The following is a 15967-nucleotide window of genomic DNA, read 5'->3' as shown; positions in this document are numbered from 1 at the left end:
CTTGGGCTGTAATAAAGAGAAAGGTAACAATAATTCACAGGTCTCCCCTATGCTGTGCAGTCAGTCTATGTCAGCCTGGGAGAGGAGAGGAGAGGAAAGACCAGGGAGACATACAGACTCAGAACCAACCAGGCACATGGGGCACTGACCCCTATATCAGAACTTCCACCACCGCCTACAACTCCACAAACCATGTATACTGGAGGGACAGACAACAGGCCAGATCCAGAGACAGAGACAGGGATCGTTACCGGTGGCCCCCCACAGACGGTGAGTCAATGACGATCTACAGATCAGCTCTGACCTTCAACACAGGTATAGTGACATGGGACAGGACACACAGAGGCCGAGAAACAGACTGGGAAAAGATTAGTTCTTAGGTTCATTCACTTGTTTTTTTTCTATATGTTTGGGTTTAGTTTGAGTTTCTATGATTTCCGTCATTGACTCAATGAGCTGTATAAGGCCATAAGCAAACAAGAAAATTCTCATCCAGAAGCCGTGTTCCTCGTGGTCGTTGACTTTAATGCAGGAAAACTTAAATCAGTTAAACCTCATTTCTACCAGCATGTCACATGTGCAACCAGAGCAAAAAAAACTCGAGACCACCTTTACTCCACACAAAGAGATGTATACAAAGCTCTCCCTTGCCTTCCATCTGGACACTAATCCAGACGCTTATAAGAAATCCTGCTATGCCCGCAGACGAACCATCAAACATGCAAAACGTCAATACAAGACTAAGACTGAATCCCACTACACCGACTCTGGCGCTCGTTGGATGTGGTAAAGCTTGCAAACTATTATGGACTACAAAGGGAAACACAGCCGCGAGCTGCCCAATGACGCAAGCCTACTAGACGGGCTAAATGCCTTTTATGCTCGCTTCGAGGCAAGCAACACTGAAGCATGTACGAGAGCACCAGCTATTCCAGATGACTGTGTGATCACGCTCTCAGTAGCCAATGTGAGTAAGACCTTTAAACAGGTCAACATTCACAGGGCCGCAGGTCCAGATGGATTACCAGGATGTGTACAACATTTTCAACCTCTCCCGGACCGGGTCTGTACATGTTTCAAGCAGACCACCATAGTAACTGTGCACAAGAATGCCAAGGTAACCTGCCTAAATGACTACTGCTCCCTATCGCTCACATCTGTAGCCATGAAGTGCTTTGGAAAGCTGGTCATGGCCCACATCAACACCATCATCCCGGACACGCTAGACCCACTCCAATTTGCATACCGCCCCAACAGATCCACAGATGACGCAATCTCAATCGCACACTACACTGCCATTTCCCCCTGGACAAAAATAACAGCTCAGCGTTTAACACCATCGTGACCACAAAGCTCATCATTAAGCTAAGGAGCCTGGGATTGAACACCTCCCTCTGCAACTGGATCCTGGACTTCGTGACGGGCCGACCCCATCTGGTAAGGGTAGGCAACATCTGACACAAGGATCCTCTACACGGGGCCCCTCAGGGGTGTGTGCTTAGTCCCCTTCTGTACTCCCTGTTCACCCACGACTACGTGGCAAAGCATGATTGCAACACCATCATTAAGTTTGCTGATGACACAACGGTGGTAGGCCTGATTACCGACAACGATGAGACAGCCTACAGGGAGGATGTCAGAGACCTGGCATTGTGGTGCAAGGACAAGCACATCTCCCTCAATGGGAGCAAGACAAATGAGCTGATGGTGCTACAAAGGAAAAGGAGGGCTGAACACATACCCATTCACATTGACGGGGCTGTAGTGGAGCGAGTCGAGAGCTTCAAGTTCCTTGGTGTCCACATCACCAACAAACTATCATGGTCCAAACACACCAAGACAGCCGTGAAGAGGGCATGCCAACGCCTATTACCCCTCAGGAGACTGAAAAGATTTGTCATGGCTCCTCAAAAGGTTGTACAGCTGCACCATCGAGAGCATCGTGACTGGTTGGCAACTGGTATGGCAACTGCTCGGAATCCCACCGTAAGGCGCTACAGAGGGTAGTTTAGTACGGCCCAGTACATCACTAGGGCCATGCTTTCTGCCATTCGGGACCTCTATACTGTACTAGGCAGTGTCAGAGGAAGGCTCCAAAAATTGTCAAAGACTCCAGCCACCCAAGTCATAGACTGTTCTCTCTGCTACCGCACGGCAAGCGGTACTGGAGCGCCAAGTCTAGGTCCAAAAGGCTCCTCAACAGCTTCTACCACCAAGCTATGAGACAGTTGAACAATTAATTAAATGGCTACCCGGATCTTTTGCATTTAGGCCCACACACTGCTGCTACTGGCTGTTTATTGTCTATGCATAGTCACTTTACCCTTACCTAGATGCACATATTACCTCAATTATCTGCCTATCTATCTCTAGGCTTTTTAAATGACATAATGGTGACATGTAGCTCTGTTTGAGTGGACCCTGGACAGGCTGGAGGTCTCCTACACGGTTTACCAGTATGCTTTATAACCTTTTATCAAACACCGCTCAGTTTAGGATCTGTTTATCTGGAATCATAACTAATCACTTTTATACAGGAGTCTTCAGAACCGTCCGATAAAGTGGTGATTAAATTCATCGTACGATGCATTGATGGTTCGTCTGCGGGCATTATATAATGTTACTTACCCTACATTATTAATCTCATATGCATACGTATATACTGTACTCTACATCATCGACTGCATCCTTATGTAATACATGTATCACTAGCCACTTTAACTATGCCACTTTGTTTACTTTGTCTACATACTCATCTCATATGTATATACTGTACTCGATACCATCTACTGTATGCTGCTCTGTACCATCACTCATTCATATATCCTTATGTACATATTCTTTATCCCCTTACACTGTGTATAAGACAGTAGTTTTGGAATTGTTAGTTAGATTACTTGTTGGTTATCACTGCATTGTCGGAACTAGAAGCACAAGCATTTCGCTACACTCGCATTAACATCTGCTGACCATGCGTATGTGACAAATAAAATTTGATTTGATTTGATTTGGCCCCAAAAAATTAAGCCTCTAAAGATACACCAGTATTCTTAGATTTGCTGAGACAAATGTCTGGCAGAATATACTAAGAGAAATACACGGGTTTATTACCATAGTAAATAAGGTAAATGGATGCCAGTGAAGATATAGTTATGATGTGTGAATGGCCCTCTGATAAGTGAATGGTATGTGTACACAGTACAAAACTGAGTAACTTCTTTACCACTTCCTCACTCAGTAACCTACAGTAACCTCTACTCCTTCCTTAGAGAGGAGACACTGAGCTGTTCTCCTCTTCTGAAGAGGACAGTAGCCTGTACTTCACCTACAGTGGAGGTCGCAATGAAATAGAGGTCAGCAACCTGCACTATGAGGTAACAACACCTTTCTCCCACTCTATTCTTTCTCTCTACTCTTCCCAATGTCCCTATGCTCCTTATCACTGACTGGATCAGTCTCAGTTTTGCCTGCCTTTCACATTCTGTCAGCATTGTAATAAAGCTCGCTAGACCACCTGAGAGGTGGGGCAAGTACTGGATAGAGCAGAGTAGCTGTGAAGCTGTCACCACCTTTGTTTGACCGGTATGGTCCGTCGTCAGAGGATAAGACACAACATAACTCAACACAGATATAGCAAAAAATGATCTTTATTAAATATACAATTTCATATTTTTAAGAAATGCTAGGCTACCTGTTAAATTCCTGTAGTCTCTGTAACCCAATCAGGATTGCTGCAATGACCCTAATAAGGTGTAAGGCACACAGGCTATTAAGTGGGGAGGCAAGTAGCCTAGTGGTTAGAGAGTTGGACTAGTAACTGAAAGGTTGCTAGATTGAATCCCCGAGCAGACAAGATAAAAATCTGTCGTTCTGAACAGGCAGTTAACCTACTGTTCCTAGGCTGTCATTGTAATTAAGAAGTTGTTCTTAAATTACTTGCCTAGTTAAATAAAGGTAATTTTTTTAAATAATGTGCGATAGCGCACTAAAACGTGACACTACACACACACTAGTGAGATATACACGTTAAGGAGTGTAACGGCGTTCGTTCGTCGAAAGAGTCGGACCGAAATGCAGCGTGGTGGTTACTCATGTCTTTAATGAAGAAGAGCGATACATGAAATAACTTAATAAATACAAAAAACAACAAACGGAACGTGAAACCTAATTACAGCCTATCTGGTGAACACTACACAGAGACAGGAACAATCACCCACGAAATACACAGTGAAATTCCGGCTACCTAAATATGGTTCCCAATCAGAGACAACGAGAATCACCTGACTCTGATTGAGAACCGCCTCAGGCAGCCAACCTAAGCTACACCCCTACTCAGCCACAATCCCAATGCCTACAAAACCCCAATCCGAAACACAACATATAAACCCATGTCACACCCTGGCCTGACCAAATATATAACGAAACACAAAACACTATGACCAAGGCGTGACAAGGAGAACTGATTGGGTTACAAGGTTTTAGTACTACTTCACTGTAAACCGGGCCAAGCCCAATGAAATGTAATTGTATAAACATGCAAATTCTCCGCACACAGGGGCATAATAGCTTACACACAGTCCAGAGACCCAGAGTCACAGTTCAGAGACCCACACCTGAGTCACAGTCCAGAGACCCACACCTGATAATAAGGACATAGACGACCCCCCCACACACACACACACACACACACTTTGAGCTACATGGTCTGCAATTCCGTTCGACCCACATAACCCACACTTTAAAAACTATACATTTAAAAAGACTAGGCCGACGAAGGAGAACATTGACATAACATTTAAGTGTAACTTTTAAAAATGCCTAGCTCTCCCAGCTGATGGGATAGCTAATTCATTTGCATGTCCAAGAACACGCTACAACGCGAAACGTGGTCTGTTCTCAAAAGCAGGAGAGGTGGCTCGCACTCCTACCGATCCCACTATTTTATCCGGTTCCCCAAATCCCCCCTCACTACCCGTCTTCATCACCTGCTGCCCTCCCCAGCAGCGAATGACAACGTCTCCCCGTTTAAGGTGAGTGCAATGCGTTATCAGGACAGAGAAACCACACATATGCTGATATGGAGCACTCCAAATGAAAGACAATGGACAAATTGACAAAACTCCTAAAGTGATAGTTATAAAATGAACCAACATTTGTTTCTCACAAGTGTAGCAGGTTGGGAACTCCGCAAACAACGTTTCCACTCCGAGAATGAGAACAGTAAAGGACTGTACTACCTGCAGTAACCGGTGACGGGGATAAACAGTACATTTACAAGGCCTGCTGGTAGCATGTAACGGGGAAGTGGGCAAACAATGTACACAATCAAACAATGTACACAATCAAACAATGTACACAATCAAACAATGTACACAATCAAACAATGTACACAATCAAACAATGAATGTGCTAGAATTGTCGGGAGACAGCGGAGCACATTCTAGAGGGCTGAATGCATTCCTCCCCTTCTTCTTGACTGAAAATTTTGAATTATATTCACACATAGTAGGTGCTTTTCACTGACAACCGCAACTCAATAATCAGCTAAGCATATTGCCAAACAATCCACAGCTATTCTTTTTAAAGAGCTAATGATCCTCTGTGGCTAAGTCAAGCTCTCTGGTAAAGTATTTTGAATGATTTTATTTTGACAGAAGTAATTATATAATTTGGGCAAAACATCTGTTTACTTTAGGGGAAGGCAGCATCCTAACAGTGCACTGTGCACCCGCCAACTTTCCTTTCTAATTCGCAAGCGGCTGAAACCAGAGATCTGTATATAATGACAAGTTGCTCATGTCTCCACCCTAACAATGCAAGTAGTTGTCCCAAAGGCGGTAATGCAGGCGATAAGCTTAGGTCTGCATATGATACCCATAGAAACGCATTGGACTTATTCAGGACCGATTTTGGCGAGTGAGCCCTCTTGGTCAATCTTTCTTTCCGCGTGCGTCTCGGCCAAATAAATTATGAATATTTTATTTGGATGGGCAAGGAGGTACAGTAAAGCGATCCAGGCCCCGGCCAATATGCCGGCCCCGCTCTGCGAGCAATTAGTTTACGTTTACATTTTTGTAATTTAACGGACGCTCTTATCCAGACTTACAGTGGTTCATGATTTAGTGATGTCCTCCCTTACAAGCAGTCCCACAGCTTCATCACAGTATCAAAAAGTCTAATGTGTGTGTGTGTGTGTGTGTGTGTGTGTGTGTGTGTGTGTGTGTGTGTGTGTGTGTGTGTGTGTGTGTCTGTGTGTCAGGTGGACACAGCTGCTCAGATCCCTTGGTATGAGAAACTCTCAGAGTTTAAGATGCCCTGGGAGATGAAGGGAGACAAGCAGACAGCCATAAACAAACTCAACCTGAGAGTCTGCAGTGGCCAGATGCTGGCCATCATCGGCAGCTCAGGTACATACACAGCTACTCTCCACAGGAGGCAGCACTAATCTTAGCTCTGTTTCGTCGACAACTGGCTGTACTTCTACATGAGAAAGATAGGATTCAAGATAATTTACTCCAAATGATAGACAGCACAGTAGGCCTAAAAAAAGTGTTTTAGGTAAGGGGTTAATTGTTACAAATAGTACAATTTGCCCCAACTACAAATCTTGTGAGAAAACAATAATTATTGTCATCAACTATACCAATCAAAAGACCTCTTCTTACTGATAAAAATTATATATTATTAGATATATGGGGAATGTTCCACAGGTCAATATTCAAAAAAGAGAGGCGGCAAGAATATTTCGAATTCAGCCTGAAAAGCAACAGACATATTTATGGATTTAAGCAAAACTTCCTAGGCATGTAGATACACTAACCAAGCAGAAGCACATTGAATAAGAGCTTTCTAAGCGGAGTTATTTAGTTGTTGCTTTGTGCACTGTGTTACTTTGTGCCCAGTCTCGCCGAGTTACAGTTTGTTCCAAAGATATCCTGTCCCTCCACAGGTTGTGGAAAGACCTCACTGCTGGACGTCATAACGTGTCGTGATGAGGGTGGCTCCATGACGTCTGGCCAAGTGCTTATCAACGGGCAACCTAGCAACCCAAAGCTGGTGAGGAAGACCATCGCCCATGTCCGCCAGGACGACCGCCTGCTGCCTCACCTTACTGTGAGGGAAACACTAGCCTTCGTGGCTAAGCTACGGCTACCCACAAACTTCAGCCAGAAACAGAGGGACCAGAGGGTAAGCATTGGTAAACCTCCCAGGTCATATTCACATGGGAAGTTATAGCAGTGTTCTTTCCAATCCCAGGGACTCAGAGGGTGTACAGGATTTTGTTCCAGTCCCGGACTAACAGACCTGATGTTCTGTTCCAGCCCAGGACTAACAGACCCGATGTTCTGTTCCAGTCCAGGACTAACAGACCCGATGTTCTGTTCCAGTCCAGGACTAACAGACCTGATGTTCTGTTCCAGTCCAGGACTAACAGACCTGATGTTCTGTTCCAGTCCAGGACTAACAGACCTGATGTTCTGTTCCAGTCCAGGACTAACAGACCTGATGTTCTGTTCCAGTCCAGGACTAACAGACCCGATGTTCTGTTCCAGTCCAGGACTAACAGACCCGATGTTCTGTTCCAGTGTTCTGTTCCAGTCCAGGACTAACAGACCCGATGTTCTGTTCCAGTCCAGGACTAACAGACCCAATGTTCTGTTCCATGTTCTGTTCCAGTCCAGGACTAACAGACCTGATGTTCTGTTCCAGTCCAGGACTAACAGACCCGATGTTCTGTTCCAGTCCAGGACTAACAGACCTGATGTTCTGTTCCAGTCCAGGACTAACAGACCCGATGTTCTGTTCCAGTCCAGGACTAACAGACCCGATGTTCTGTTCCAGTCCAGGACTAACAGACCCGATGTTCTGTTCCAGTCCAGGACTAACAGACCCGATGTTCTGTTCCAGTCCAGGACTAACAGACCCGATGTTCTGTTCCAGTCCAGGACTAACAGACCCGATGTTCTGTTCCAGCCCAGGACTAACAGACCCGATGTTCTGTTCCAGTCCAGGACTAACAGACCCGATGTTCTGTTCCAGTCCAGGACTAACAGACCCGATGTTCTGTTCCAGTCCAGGACTAACAGACCCGATGTTCTGTTCCAGTCCAGGACTAACAGACCCGATGTTCTGTTCCAGTCCAGGACTAACAGACCCGATGTTCTGTTCCAGTCCAGGACTAACAGACCCGATGTTCTGTTCCAGTCCAGGACTAACAGACCCGATGTTCTGTTCCAGTCCAGGACTAACAGATCTGATATTCTGTTCAAGCCCAGGACTAACAGACCTGATGTTCTGTTCCAGCCCAGGACTAACAGACCCGATGTTCTGTTCCAGTCCAGGACTAACAGACCAGAACAAAAGCCTGCACACCATGAGGACCATCAACGTTATCCAACAATGTACACTGAACAAAATTAAACGCAACATGTAAAGTGTTGGTTCCATGTTTCATGACCTGAAATAAAATATCACAGAAATGTTCAATACGCACAGAGCTTATTTATCTCAAATTTTGTGCACAATTTAGTTTACATCCCTGTAAGTGAGCATTTCTTATTTGCCAAGATATTCTATCCACCTGACAGGTGTGTGGCATATGAAGAAGCTGAACAGCCGGATCATTACACAGGTGCACTTTTTGCTGGGGACAATAAAAGGCCACTCTAAAATGTTCCGTTCTGTCACATAACACAATGCCACAGATGTCAACATCGTTTTAGAGAATTTGACAGTAGGTGCAACCGTGCTCACAACTGCAGACCACGTTTAACCACGCCAGCCCAGGATCTCCACATCCGGCTTCTTAACCTTCGGGATCGTCTGAGACCAGCCACCCGGACAGCTGATGAAACTGTGGGTTTGCACAACCGGTGAATTTCTACACAAACTGTCAGAAACCATCTCAGCGAAGCTCATCTGTATTCTCGTTGTCCTCACCAGGGTTTTGACCTGACTGCAGTTCGGCATTGTAACCGAATTCAGTGGGCAAATGCTCACCTTCGATGGCCACTGGCATGCTGGAGAAGTGTGCTCTTCAAGGATGAATCTTGGTTTCAACTGTACCGGGCAGATAGCAGACAGAGTGTATGGCCATCGTGAGGGCAATCGGTTTGCTGATGTCAACGTTGTGAACAGAGTGCCCCATGGTGGAGGTGGGGTTGGTATGGGCAGGCATAAGTTATGGACAACGAACACAATTGCATTTAATCGATGGAAATGTGAATGGACAGAGATACCGTGATGAGATCCTGAGGTTCATTGTCGTGCCATTTATCCGCCGCCATCACCTACATTTTCAGCATGATTATGCACAGCCCCAGCCCCAGTTCTTCCATGGCCTGCATACTCACTAGACATGTCACCCATTGAGCATGTTTGGGATGCTCTGGGTTGACGTGTACAAAAGTGTTTTCCAGTTCCTGCCAATATCCAGCAACTTCGCACCGCCATTGAAGAGGAGTGGGACAACATTCCATAGGCCACAATGAAAAGCCTAGATCAACTCTATGCAAAGGAGATCTGCACAAGGCAAGTGGTGGTCACACCAGATACTGACTGGTTTTCTGATCCACGCCTCTACCTTTAAAAAAAGGTATCTGTGACAGATGCATATCTGTATTCCCAGTCATGTGAAATCCATAGATTAGGGCCTCATTTATTTATTTTTATGACTGATTTCATCATATGAGCGATAACTCTTGTTGCATGTTGCTTTTATATTTTTGTTCAGTGTAGAACGAAAGTAAAATCATAAACAAGCTCCATACACTCTTAGAAAAAAGGGTTCTTCAGCTGTCCCCATAAGATAACTCTTTTTGGATAACCATGGGATAACCTCTGTGGAAAGGGTTAACATGGAACCCAAAAGGGTTCTACTGGGAACCGAAACAGGTTATTCAAAGGGTTCTCCTATGGGGACAGCCAATAAACCCTTTTAAGTTCTGGATAACACTTTTTTTTCTCTAAAAGTGTAGGAATTATGTTAATAACACTTCAGCTGTTTGTCATGTGACTGTGGCTGCACTGCCTGTATAGGTGGATGACGTCATTGCAGAGCTGCGTCTGCGACAGTGTGCCCACACCCGGGTGGGCAATGACTTGGTGAGAGGGGTGTCTGGGGGAGAGAGGAGAAGGGTCAGCATCGCTGTGCAGCTGCTCTGGAACCCTGGTGAGATCTAGAATGAGGGAGGGCAAGTAATGAAGAATGCACCAATAGGACTTATTTTGAAATTGGTGGATATGCGTTGATATAATCCAGATGGAGATGTTTGCTCCCCTCAGTACTGTAATTAACATAGGTACATTTCCTTTATGCAATGTTACTGTACCTGTACTTTTAACTACTTCAGAGTATCATTGTACCCAGATCCCTGTATTGAGCACAGTAAAAGGCACCAATCTTATATCATTCTCTGTGTGCAGGTATCCTGATCCTAGATGAGCCCACGTCGGGGCTGGACAGCTTCACGGCCCATAACCTGGTGATCACTCTGTCCCGGTTGGCCCGGGGGAACCGCCTGGTACTGCTGTCCATCCACCAGCCACGCTCAGACATCTTCCAGCTCTTTGACCTGGTGGTCCTGCTCTCCTCTGGCTCAGCCGTCTACTGTGGGCCCGCTAAAGACATGGTTCCATACTTCACAGCCCTGGGACACCCCTGCCCCCGCTACTGCAACCCCTCCGACTTCTATGGTAGGTTAAGGTAAGGGATATACTGTGTGTTGGGTATACTGTATCAACGGGGCGGCCGTGGACACCTCAGCATACACATCTCCAAGGATCTGAAATGGTCAAACCACTCTGACACCATGGTGAATAAGGCTCGACAGAGACTCTTTAACCTCAGGAGGCTGAAGGAATTTGTGCTGTCCCAGAGGGCCTCTCACAGTGTTGTACAGGAGCACCATCAAGAGCATACTGTTCTGTCGGGCTGCATCACAGCCTGGTATGGCAACTCCGCCGTTGACCGCAAGGCACAACAATGGTGCATTGGACTGAGCATACCACTATGCTCAGTCCAACGCACCATTGGGTGCCTGTCCTCGAGGACACGTAAAACACCAGGTGTTGCAGGAAGACCAAGAGAAGATCATCAAGGACCTCAGCCATCCGAGCCACGTCCTGTTCTCCCCACTTCCATCACTCAGTATTGGAGCATCATAGCAAAAACTAACAGACTGGCCAATAGCTTGTACTCCCAGACCATCAGGCTGCTGAATAGTCAGCTATCTGTTCCCCATGTTCCTCCCCCTTTTGACACAGAGGTTTACCCTGCCAGAAGCCAAATGGACATGTATCATGCTGAATAGCCACCACTACTCCCTTCTAATCTAGAAAGGGGAAATTGTGAAGTCAGTTGAGTATATCTGAATATGTGTGTGTACCTGTGATCATGCGTGTGTCCATCCCCTCAGTGGATCTGATCAGTATAGACCGGCGCAGCCCAGAGAGAGAGGCTGAGTGTCTGGAGAGGGCCAGGGTGCTGTCAGCCCAGTTTGTGGAGAAGGTGAGAGGGACAGATGACTTCATGTGGAAGCCAGAGGAGCCAAGCACAACCCTGGAGGCCATCATGACGTGAGTCTCGCTTATGAAACCTTTTGAGACCTTCTCAGAGACCTTCTTAATGTGCTCTTTTTAATGCATTACATTAAACATCTTCTTTTGCTTTACATCATTGTAACAACCAAGTGATTCTGTTTGTCTGTCCCTGACACAGCACTCAGTCCGCAACTCAGGAGGAAGTGATCACTATATCCAAACAAAAGGACCGCCTGCCAGGCCGACTACACCAGTTCACCATCCTCATCAGGTAAGATGATGATGCACTTGGGACATTCTGTCTCAGTTTTCTGAGAAATCTTCCATTCACATGATTTACGCAAATGGCCGAGTTATGTGCATACATCTTAAAATAGGATTAATCCCAGTGATCTGAGAGGAGAAACTGCAGTAACGGTGAAAGTGCTTCCTCCTCACAGGCGGCAGGTGCACAATGACTTTAGAGACCTGGTCACTTTGCTGGTGCACGGCTTCGAGGCTCTGCTCATGTCTCTGCTGATTGGATTCCTGTACTTCGGGGCGGGGGAGGAGCGTCTGTCAATCCAGGACACAGTCGCCCTGCTCTATATGATCGGAGCTCTCACCCCATTCGCCGTGGTCCTGGACGTCATAGCAAAGTGTGAGTGGCAGCCACAGTGACCAATCAGAGTGCTCAGTTGAGAGTGAAAGAATCCATCATGAGCCAATGAGTGTTGTTACTTGTGTAATTTTGGACATCCGCAGGTCACACAGAGAGAGCCATGTTGTACCATGAGCTGGAGGACGGCATGTATAACGTCACATCCTACTTCTTTGCCAAGGTAACAGTTCACACCACTACCTCCCACACTATGTCAGGGATCCCCAATTGGTGGCCCGTGGGAGATTTTATTTGCCCCCCCAAGTTTTCTGAGCAGAAAATAATTACATAAAAAAATATACTAATAAAATATATATATATATAGTTTTCGTTGTTGTAAAATCACCAGGAACTCAATTCAAAGTGAGTTTAATTTATGACTTTTTATTTATTTTACTAGGCAAGTCAGTTAAGAACAAATTCTTATTTTCAATGATGGCCTAGGAACAGTGAGTTAACTGCCTGTTCAGGGGCAGAACGACAGATTTGTACCTGGTCAGCTCGGGGGTTTGAACTTGCAACCTTCCAGTTATTAGTCCAACGCTCTAACCACCAGGCTACCCTGCTGCCCCTGGGATTGAATCTGTTCCCAAGTATTCCCACGCATAAATAGAGAGGTGTGACCGTATCCCACCCAATGTGGTCAAGGTTTGAAATGATTCCGCTTCTGTCAAATACACTATCTGTTTGGGCTTCTTGAAATTTACAAATGATTTATAACAATGTTCTGCCCCCTGACCATCCGCTCAAGAAAAGAATCGGCCTTCGGCTGTCCTGGTCCTCTGTAGCTCAGTTGGTAGGGCATGGTGCTTGCAACGCCAGGAAAGTGGGTTAGATTCCCGCTACCACCACGTAAAGTATTTATGCTTAATACCAAAGAAAGAAAGAAGAATTTACAGTGGTTCTCAAAATGTTGGTTTACACATGAACCAGTAGGGGTCAGTATAGGACCATGCTTGCATGACCTCAGTGAGGATTTCATACTGTTGTGTAAAAACCCTGCAAACAGGACACACATTTTTCACAGTGACAAAAGCAATGTAGCCACAGTATTTACATGCTATGTAAACTGTGGTCCAGTGTAAGCAGTTGTTAGTGAGCATATCAGTTCATGTGAAGCAGAAACGTAAATGTGTGCGTATGTCTCACCCAGGTCCTGGGGGAGCTTCCGGAGCACTGTGTGTTCACGTTGGTCTACGGCCTACCCATCTACTGGCTGGCTGGCCTGAACCAGGCCCCGGACCGCTTCCTGCTCAACTTCCTGCTGGTGTGGCTCATGGTGTACTGTAGCCGCAGCATGGCTCTGTTTGTGGCTGCAGCCTTACCCACCCTGCAGACATCAGCCTTCATGGGCAATTCTCTGTTCACTGTGTTCTACCTTACCGGAGGCTTCGTCATTAGCCTGGAGAACATGTGGTTAGGTGAGGAGGCCACAAGTTTCTGCTTTGGTCCTCGTACATTTGCCGCATTCTAGGCCTTTTTTAAACGAAGATTCTATAGGGCCACATGCAATACCAGCAATCCCAATCCCTTAGAAACATATGACAGTTTACATGAGCATGACCATATGGGACCCTCTATCTTGTGTGTAACGTGTTCTCTGCAACATCTGTGACCTCTGACCTGTGTCTCTCTGAACTGTGTGTCTCTCCTCAGTGGCGTCCTGGTTCTCCCATGCCTCCTTCATGCGCTGGGGCTTTGAGGGCATGCTGCAAGTCCAGTTCAGGGGACTCAAGTACCCTGTCTCCATCGGCAACTTCACCTTCAACATCGATGGCATACATGTGAGTCATTAGATATATAGACTACACTTCCATCATGACTGTAGATACATAGATCGTACTGATCTTTTCTCATCATTACAACTCCCAACGGGAGTGACACAGCCTGGGATTGAATCCAGGTTGTAGTGACGCTGCAACACTGCGACGCAGTGCCTTAGACCGCTGTGCCACTCAGGTGGTCTTAGCAGATGCTTTCATCCAAAGCGACTAATAGTATTTTTTTTAACCTTTATTTAACTAGGCAAGTCAGTTAAGAACAAATTTTTATTTACAATGATGACCTAACCCGGCCAAACCCTAACGACGCTGAGCCAATTGTGCGCCGCCCTATGGGACTCCCATTCAGGGCCGGTTGTAGTGATGCCTCTTGCACTGAGATGCAGTGCCTAAGACCACTGCACCACTCGGGAGTCCATAAGTGTACATGCACTTATGTATGAGTGGCCTTGGGAATCAAACCCAATATCCTGGAATTGCAACAACATGCTCTACCACCTGAGCTACAGAGGACCAACCATATAGTATAATGAAATCTTTGACCTTTTTTTCTGTCCAGGTGGTGGAAGCTATGGATATGAACCAGTACCCTCTCTACTCCTGCTACCTGGTTCTCATTGCTGTCGTAGTGGGCTTCATGCTGCTCTACTACCTATCACTCAAATTCATCAAGCAGAAGTCCAGCCAGGACTGGTGAAACCATGGTTACAGAAACCAGTCTCTGGCCTCATCCTAAATGGACTGTAAAACTAACCAATGCTCGTTTCAGTACCACCCTCTGCCATTGGATGGCAGCAAAGTACTGCATTATGTGTAAATTAGTTTCAATGAGAGATTAAAAAATAATTCTTGGCAAATGATTTGAATGCCACTCAAGCTTTCGCATGTTCCAATTTTTTCTCATTTTTGTTTTTACAGTGCTTAATCTTTTCTGTATATGTGAGGTTATTAAGCTTAACAATATGTGTACCAGTAGAAAGTCTAGTAAAAGCTAGTGAGAGGTTTAGTAAAGTCACACTGAAAGGGGGTTGGTGTTGTAGTTTGGTAGATTATGTACGTTTTGCACGGGTGCAAAAGCCTGATAAATGTACAGCAGCCATGTTTTAGATTGAAGGATTAAATTAACTGAAGTACATCCGCTTGAGGTGTGTTCACATTGTGCCCCTTACTACGATTCCAGCCATGTAATCATACTCAGTCTAATACTGCCGTGGAATTAACCGGTCCTCCTTACATACATGTATGCAATTTAAGGGTCAAGAGTTGAGATCTGAGGGATATTGAAACTTGGCATAAGAAAAAAATAATATTCTTAATGCAAGTTGATAAGAGGTCAGTGAGTATCTTAGACTAGTCATAACTGTGTGTGTGTGTGTGTGTGTGTAAGCTTTGCACATCTGGATTTGGGGATTTTCTCAAGCTCTGTTAAATTAGATGGTGAAGCGGCAGTGAACTGCAATCAAGTCTTTCCACAGATTTTCAATGGTATTCAAGTCTGGTCTTTGGCTGGGCCACTCAATGATTTTCACATTCTTGTTCTGAAGCCATTCCAGCATTGCTTTGGCTGTATGCTCAGGATTATTGTCATGTTGGAACCTAAATCTTCGCCCTCCAGTCTAAGGTCGTTTGCACTCTGAAGCAGATGCTCAAGAATTTGCCTATATTCAATGTTGCCTTTATCCTTACCAGTCTCCCAGTCCCTGCTACTAAAACGCATCTCCATTGCAAGATGCTGCCAACACCATGCTTTACGGTAGGTATTTTACATGTGCCTGGTTTTCTCTCAGACCACAATCACAATCTTTCACTTTATGCTCAGTCTTTTACATGCCTTTTAACAAACTCCAGGCATGCTGTCATGTGCCTTTTAACAAACTCCAGGCATGCTGTCATGTGCCTTTTAACAAACTCCAGGCATGCTGTCATGTGCCTTTTAACAAACTCCAGGCATGCTGTCATGTGCCTTTTAACAAACTCCGGGCATGCTGTCATGTGCCTTTTAACA

The 15967-nt window shown here is 45.5% G+C and overlaps 1 protein-coding gene across 1 annotated transcript; it reads left to right on the top strand.

Annotated features, from left to right (window-relative positions):
• Window positions 1–127: 127 nt before the first annotated feature.
• On the top strand, window positions 128–14838 carry abcg8 (ATP-binding cassette, sub-family G (WHITE), member 8). Its single transcript, XM_035801100.2, has 13 exons — window positions 128–270; window positions 3270–3374; window positions 6260–6407; window positions 6950–7188; window positions 10039–10171; window positions 10426–10695; window positions 11418–11577; window positions 11720–11812; window positions 11982–12181; window positions 12286–12362; window positions 13335–13602; window positions 13838–13965; window positions 14522–14838. Exons 1-13 carry the CDS (start codon window positions 193–195, stop codon window positions 14657–14659), a joined length of 2037 nt encoding a protein of 678 aa, XP_035656993.1. The 5' UTR covers window positions 128–192; the 3' UTR covers window positions 14660–14838.
• The last annotated feature ends 1129 nt before the right edge of the window (window positions 14839–15967 follow it).

This window comes from Oncorhynchus keta, chromosome 24, assembly GCF_023373465.1.
Source record: "Oncorhynchus keta strain PuntledgeMale-10-30-2019 chromosome 24, Oket_V2, whole genome shotgun sequence".
Taxonomy (NCBI): domain Eukaryota; kingdom Metazoa; phylum Chordata; class Actinopteri; order Salmoniformes; family Salmonidae; genus Oncorhynchus; species Oncorhynchus keta.
The sequence above is the reverse complement of the archived record's forward strand: the minus strand, read 5'-3'. Positions and strand labels throughout refer to the sequence as shown.

Coding starts and splice junctions, on each gene's coding strand:
- abcg8 (XM_035801100.2), top strand. CDS start 193: ATGTATACTGGAGGGACAGACAACAGGCCAGATCCAGAGACAGAGACA. Junction 3,375..6,259: donor TCAGCAACCTGCACTATGAG/GTAACAACACCT, acceptor TCTGTGTGTCAG/GTGGACACAGCTGCTCAGAT. Junction 10,172..10,425: donor GCAGCTGCTCTGGAACCCTG/GTGAGATCTAGA, acceptor CTCTGTGTGCAG/GTATCCTGATCCTAGATGAG.